Genomic DNA, 7,362 nt, shown 5'->3' on the forward strand with positions numbered 1-7,362 from the left:
TCTGAGAGAAAGCCGCCCTCGAGTTCTGCCCGCTGCCAGACAGTCCAGTTTTTCCCTGTATGAGTCTGGGTCCCCAGAGACTTCCTGGAACTGGAGTTCAGAGCAGTCGGGGGCTTGTGACTCCCTCCCGATTCAAAAAGGCAGCTGCGTCCTCAGTTGCCAGCCTTGCCGCGTGCACCTCCATACCTCTGCACTTTATTTCCGCACCTCCTCTGAGTCTCAGTGTGCTTTTCTCTTTCCTTCTAGTTGTAGAATTTCCACTCAGCCAGTCTTCCTGTAGTTCTGGATGATGTCCATTTTGTCTTTTAGTTGTATTTTTGAAGTTGTTGTGGGAGGCAGCAATTTCTGGTGTTTACCTATGCCGCCATCTTGGTTTCTCCTGCAGAACTATCTTTTAAATACTTTATAATATAATACATGTGTAGTAACCTATAGATTGCTTGACACTTGGAAGCATTTCAATATATGGTAGATATTATCAGTAGATCTTGTTTTAGAGGCCTAACTACCTAGATTAGGTTATTCTTTTTCTCATTAATCTTTATATTTCTAAGTGCTTGCTTTTAAAATATATTTCATTTTTATTTATTGCTTAATTACATTGGGCTCAGAAATGACTTCTGTTGAATTGATTGTCAAAGGAATAAGGGATCTTGGAAGAGCTTTTGTAGGTCTTTCAAACTAATAAAGACAGCGTTTTCCTGAATGAATAATGAAACAAGTTTTCATTTCCTGTTGTGATGAGTGTCATCTCTGGGTCAATACATTTACAGAGTTTTAATTTGAAGAAAGAAGCAGTAGCTTTAAAATGCTCTTTAAAAAATATCCATTTGCAACAAAAGGGGACATCTGCAATACTTTTAATAATAAACAATTTTTTTTTAAAAAAGGGAATAAAACATATCCATTTGCTTTTTAAAAAATTTTGTTAAATACATGTTTACAAATTTAGAAAAACCTACATTTGGAAAGAGAATAAAAGGAATATTATTCCAATACTACCTACCTTCCCCAAAAAACCTTTTTGCATTTTTTTGTCTGTCATCCTTCAGATTTGACTTACTTCTGAGCATGTGTACATGTGTACTAGGTGTACTGGTTAATAATGCGGGTTTTGTAATCAGAGAAAACACGGTAATTAAAAAAAACATCAGAAGTGCTTTATTCAAAGTAATGTTCATCACTAGCTACACATTTCCCCATCTTTCAGGTAATTTGTGGATACCATCCCAATAGAACTTTTCTTGTTTTAAGATAAACCATTCAGAGACCTAATTTTCCACTCCTTCATATGTTTTGAAGTGCTGCTCAGAAAGTGCATGTGCCACCGATCGGAACAAGTGGTAATCTGAAGGAGCAAGGCCTGGTGAATACAGTGGCTGGGTTAATACTTCCCAGACAAGATCTTTTAATGTGTCTTTAACTGGTTTTGAAGTGTGTGATGGTGTGTCATCATGAAGCAAAATTACTTTGCCATGTCTTCTGGAACATTCTGGTCGTTTCACCATCAAAGCGTGGTTCAAATTGATTATTTGTTGTCGGTAGTGATCAGTATTAACGGTTTCACCTGGTTTTAGAAGCTCCTAATACACCACACCTTCCTGATCTCACCAAACGCAGGGCATTGTCTTCTTTCCGAAGTGATTGGCCTTGCAGTTGATGTTGATTATTGGCCTGGATCAACCCATGATTTTGTGCATTTGGGATTCTCAAAATAAATCCACTCTTTATCGCCTGTCACAATTCAATGCAAAAAAGACTTTCTTTCGTGCCATTGAAGCAACATTTTACTGATGACTTTTTGGTTTTCCATTTGTCTTTTGTTTAGTTGATGTGGCACCCATTTTCCTCCCTTTAAAATCTTTCCCATTACTTGTAAGTGATCGGAAATTGTTTGCTGAGCAATGTTTAATTTTTCTGCAAGTTGTTTTTGAGTTTGACACGCATCTTCATCAAATAATTGCATCTTCAATCCAATTGTTGGTCTTCAAACTTTTTCAGTTGACCTGGACGTTCTTTGTCTTTCACATCGAAATCATCACTTTTAAAGTGTTTAAACCAGCATTCACAAGTATCTTGAGATGGAAAATGTTCACCATACGCTTCCCGAAGTATTCAGCAGCACTTTTCTTCAAAATAAAGTAATGAACTATAACTTCCTGCAAATGCTCTTTTTTGGCACAAAGCTCAACATTTTTAAGTGTAAAAATATCTATGATGTTAACACCTTCAGCAAATTTGACATACGAAGTTTTGAAGCTTGTTGTCAATACAACAAAATAACATATCCAATTGCATATATATCAACATATGTGTAACTCCATCTATTGAAAAAAATCTGCCTTATTAACCAGTACACGTAGTATATTTATATGCAAATGTAACTTTTACAAAAATGGACATGTATGCTAGGTAGCAAGATATCAAGTGCTATGGTTTCTGAGTTTCACAGTGCAAGTAGCATAAGTCATAGCATAATAAAGATTTCCAGCAGTAGAAATTATTGTGCTAATTCTGTTTAGGAGTCAGGCATTTAGGAGAGGGGTGAGCTGTTCCACCCATACTGTGGAGTTGCATTCCTGTAGGGGTTAAAATAAAAAATCCGTATGTGAATCTAATGCATGTATTATGTTACTCATAGTAGGTGCATTTACTACAATGACTTAAAGTAGCTATCTTCCTGCAGATTGTAACTTTAGGACTAGCACCTAATAATCTCCTTTTCTTTAGGTATGGTATAAGAAACAGTTTACTTATTGCCCCAATGCCTACTGCTTCCACTGCTCAGATTCTGGGAAATAATGAGTCCATTGAACCTTATACCAGCAACATCTACACTCGTAGAGTCTTGTCAGGAGAATTTCAGGTGAGAAGATCACAACTAGACATACAAGAAAATCTTTCAAAAGCCTGATATTGGGAGTAAATGCTAATTCATATTTAGTATGCCTATTTTTCTTAGTAGGGGGGCAGAGTTTTGATAAAATGGGTCCTCTTCGTCCCTAATATTGTTCTAAGTTATTTCAGCACATAATAGACATTTAATAAATATCTGCCAAAAGAATGAATGATTGAGGGTTGAAAGTATGAAAGTAACTTGTTGATATTAGAGTTCACGTGATATTTAACCATTCTGTAATCATAATGATATATACTACAAGATCAGATGTTTAAATTGGTGATACTTAAAATACATGTAGAAGTGTTATTTAAGACAGTGGTTTTCAGCCTTGGTTATAAGTGAGAGTTTTTGGTGGGTGGGACCATTGTTTTTTTATTTTTAAGGTTCCCAGGTAGTTCTGATGTGTAGCTAGGGTTGAGAACCACTAATTTAAAAGATTTTTATTTGAATTTGCTGATATCATGACATAAATTTCTGTAAGGTTTGGGGTGAATACATAGGATTTCTATTTTTTTTTTCTTAAATACTTGTTTCCTTATATAGGAAAAAAAAACTCAATCCACAAAAATTTGCCCAGCTTAGGCAACATTAGTTCATTCCACTGTTGCAAATACCATATATTATGTTTCTTGAATAAAAAGGAAATCAATACTTTAAAGGAATATAATTGTCATGTAATGGAATGGGGCCCTTCAGTTTTATGAAAAATAGAAGTTATCAACTTAATGTTAAATAATTCTGTAATGATTTTATTTACTTCAAGCTTTAGACCATGATCCTCTTTAGGCCCTGTCATTGTTATTTATTCCTTTATATTTTTTGTTCTTTTCCATTCAGATTGTAAACCCTCATTTACTGAAAGATCTTACTGAGCGGGGCTTATGGAATGAAGAGATGAAAAATCAGATTATTGCATGCAATGGCTCTATCCAGGTACAGAATGGGCGGTGGGGGGAAGTGAATTAAGTTGGGCATTGGAACCTTCTCACTTATCCCAGGCAGTGGAGAGAAAAAATGTCTACCAGTTTGGTCATAGGCCTGTGGTCATATAGACTTACGTAGCTCTGTTCACCTCTGTATTGTTGCGCTAGGATTATATACATCTTCACAGAGCTAGTCCTGGCCTTACCCTTTTGTTTGTGCAATAATGTAAAGCACAAAGAAGTGGTTCCCAACTTGAGTCCTAATTTATCTTATGGGCTTTGTTTCTTTGCTTCTCTGGATCATGTCCCTGAGTGGTGTAGCTCTGAGTATTTGTGTTTTCTTCAAAGCTCAAGGGTCATTTATTGCTCTTTAGCTGTGAATTTTCTCCCTTTTTTAAGTGCCTCTAGCACAATGAATGTTTAGGCAATAAACCAATTACATATAGTGAATGTTTAGACCATAAACTAATTGAAAGATAGATCTTAAATCACTACCACCAGATTGATATTTTGCTGGTTAGATGGGATTTTGTTGGGCTCTAAACCAGAGGCCAGAAGTCTTAGGAAACTTGATAAGGATCATATTGTATTATACTGAATGGTAGGGTCAGATCTGGCAGGAAGTAGAAGGCCAGATCCTTGGGTCATTATTCTATTAATCATACTGCTTTCATCAACTGGAGTACAATAAACATTTGGTTTCCCTTTAGAGCATACCAGAAATTCCTGATGACCTGAAGCAGCTTTATAAAACGGTATGGGAAATCTCTCAGAAAACCATTCTCAACATGGCAGCCGAGAGAGGTGCTTTCATTGATCAAAGCCAGTCTTTGAACATCCATATTGCGGAGCCTAACTATGGCAAACTCACTAGTATGCACTTCTACGGCTGGAAGCAGGTTGGTGGAACACATTGAGGAGGACTTATTGCCAACATGGGATATTTTGGAATTGAAAGAGTTTTTTATTCTAGCTACCTATTAAATATTGCCACTTAGGAGTTCTTTCCCTTCAAATCCAGTATGTTAAAACCAGCCCATGGTTTTTGTACTAGATCAAGCTCTTACTTTGGATTTTTTTGTTTCTTTAAGACTATTTAATTCCTAGGTTTGGAACCTTGGAATGATGTATGATCCTCCCTTTACTCCCTATTAGTCATTGACCAAGTTGTATTGGTTATTCCTTGTAGTGTTTTTTTAATATCCTTCTATTCTACCACTATAATTCTTAACTTATCTCTCTGCTTCTAGTATCTCTGCTTAGGCCATCTTGTGCCCTGCTACCATTCCTAAAATAAAACTCTAAGCCAGGGTTCCTCAAACTACGGCCCGCGGGCCACATGCAAATACAAATATTGTATTTATTCCCGTTTTGTTTTTTTACTTCAAAATAAGATATGTGCAGTGTGCATAGGAATTTGTTCATAGTTTTTTTTTTAAACTATAGTCTGGCCCTCCAACGGTCTGAGGGACAGTGAACTGGCCCACTGTTTAAAAATTTTGAGGACCCCTGCTCTAAGCATTCATTGTTTCACCACATAGCTAATCAGTGCCAACGATAAAGTCCCATGATTCTGGCCCTAGCCGGTTTGGCTCAGTAGATAGAGCCAAAGGGTCCCGGGTTCGATTCCAGTCAAGGGCATGTACCTTGGTTGCAGGCTTCTCCCCGGCCCGGTCCCTGGTGCAGGAGGCAACCAGTTGATGTGTTTCTCTCACATTGATGTTCCTCTCAGTCTTCCCTCTCCCTGAAAATCAATGGAAAAATATCCTCGGGTGAGGATTAACAACAACAGCAAAAATAAAGTCTCGTGATTCCAGATTGTTTTCTTATTCCCTGGCAATGTGCTGGGTGTTTATTTAGAATTTCATATTTTCTTTTTATTTAACAAACATTTATTGAACATATACTATGTGCCAGGACTGAGGAAACTGAATAAAAGATGATGATTCTTATCCTTGAAGTAGTCGCACTCTGTTTTTATACAGAGATATAGTCTAGCCCTCTGAATAGTTATAAATCTAAACTAGACATGTTGTGGTAGGCAAACTTAGAAGTCATACACCTGAGTCTGTCTCTTTAACCATTTTTTTTTTTAATCCTCACTTGAGGATATTTTTCCCATTTATTTCTAGATAGAGTGGAAGGGAGGGAGGAGGGGGTGAGAGAAAGAAATATCGTTTGGTTGCCTCCCATACTAGTACATGCTCCTACCCAGGCTGGGGAACCTGCAACTACCGACGTACATGCCCTTGATTGGGAATCGAACCTGAGACCCTTTGTTCTGCAGACCAATGCTCTTAACCACTGAGAAAAAATGGCCAGGGCTCTTTATTTGAGGAGGACTTACTGCCAATAAGTAATTGGAATATTTTGGAATTGAAAGAGTTTTATATTCTAGCTACCTATTAAATATTGCCACCTAGAAAAACTTGAATCTGTTGGCTTCAAATGGAGTCAGCATTTTTGGGAGGGCTTCCTAGAGGAGGTAGAATTTCAAGTTCAGAAAACAATTTGACCTGGTTTATGGAAATGTATTTTAGATATTGGTCTTGAATGTCTAGTGTTCTCACAGTTTCTCCTAATAGTTGTATTTATTTCCCTTGTAGGGTTTGAAGACTGGGATGTATTATTTAAGGACAAGACCAGCAGCTAATCCGATCCAGTTCACTCTAAACAAAGAGAAACTGAAAGATAAGGAAAAGGCATCAAAAGAGGAAGAAGAGAAAGAGAGGAACACAGCAGCCATGGTGTGCTCTTTGGAGAATAGAGATGAATGTCTGATGTGTGGGTCCTGAGGAAAGACCTAGAAGAGACCAGCACTTCAATAGCCAAACTACTTCTTGAGCATAGAGAATAAGGAGTGATTAAGTAGGGTTTCATTAACCATTTGGCACTCCTTTTTCTGTTGACTTCAGTTTTAGTAAAGAAATAGTTTTGCTGCAAAATTGTGTCATAGACAGAAATGCTGACAAGACCTTTATCTGGATAAAGTTCATTCTGAAAATAAACATTTTCAAGTGATTGTGTGAGACTACTTTTGTCATTTATTTTCACACAAAGGTCAAGTGTGAAAGAACATGCCTTTTTCTCTTCTTTTTTATTGTGATAAGATAAACAAGTGTTACCATTTTACAGCAAATAGTTTAGTGGCATTAAGTACATATACAATTATAACTGTCACCACTGTCTATTTCCAGAACTTTTTCATCAATCCCAAACAGAAACTATATAAAAAACAATAACTCCCATTCCCTTCTCCCCTCAGTCCCTGGTAATCTGTTTTGCTTTCTGTCTCGAATTATTCTATTCTAGGTAACCCATATAAATGGAATCATATAATATGTGTCCTTTTCTATCTGACTTATTTCACTTAGCAATTTTTCAAAGTTTACACATGTCATAGCATGTATAAGAATTTCTTTTCTGTTAAAGCTGAATAACATTCGATTATATGTATGTAGTACGTTTTGCTCATTCATTTATCTGTTAATGAACATTTGAGTTATTTCCTTCTTTTGGCTATTCTTTGAATTCTTG

General features: G+C 36.7%; 1 protein-coding gene across 7 annotated transcripts in view; it reads left to right on the plus strand.

Annotated features, from left to right (window-relative positions):
- Window positions 1-6,854, plus strand: part of RRM1 (ribonucleotide reductase M1) — a 52,681-nt gene extending 45,827 nt beyond the window's left edge. For all 7 annotated transcript variants that reach the window (XM_005867144.2, XM_014540473.1, XM_014540472.1 and 4 more), the window contains 4 exons: window positions 2,731-2,866; window positions 3,740-3,835; window positions 4,536-4,724; window positions 6,432-6,854. In XM_005867144.2, coding sequence (XP_005867206.1) covers window positions 2,731-2,866; window positions 3,740-3,835; window positions 4,536-4,724; window positions 6,432-6,620 — 610 coding nt within the window. In that variant the 3' untranslated portion in view covers window positions 6,621-6,854. The remainder of the gene's footprint in view (window positions 1-2,730; window positions 2,867-3,739; window positions 3,836-4,535; window positions 4,725-6,431) is intronic.
- The last annotated feature ends 508 nt before the right edge of the window (window positions 6,855-7,362 follow it).

The sequence above is a fragment of the Myotis brandtii genome, unplaced genomic scaffold, assembly GCF_000412655.1.
Source record: "Myotis brandtii unplaced genomic scaffold, ASM41265v1 scaffold244, whole genome shotgun sequence".
In the NCBI taxonomy this organism is placed as follows: Eukaryota; Metazoa; Chordata; class Mammalia; order Chiroptera; family Vespertilionidae; genus Myotis; species Myotis brandtii.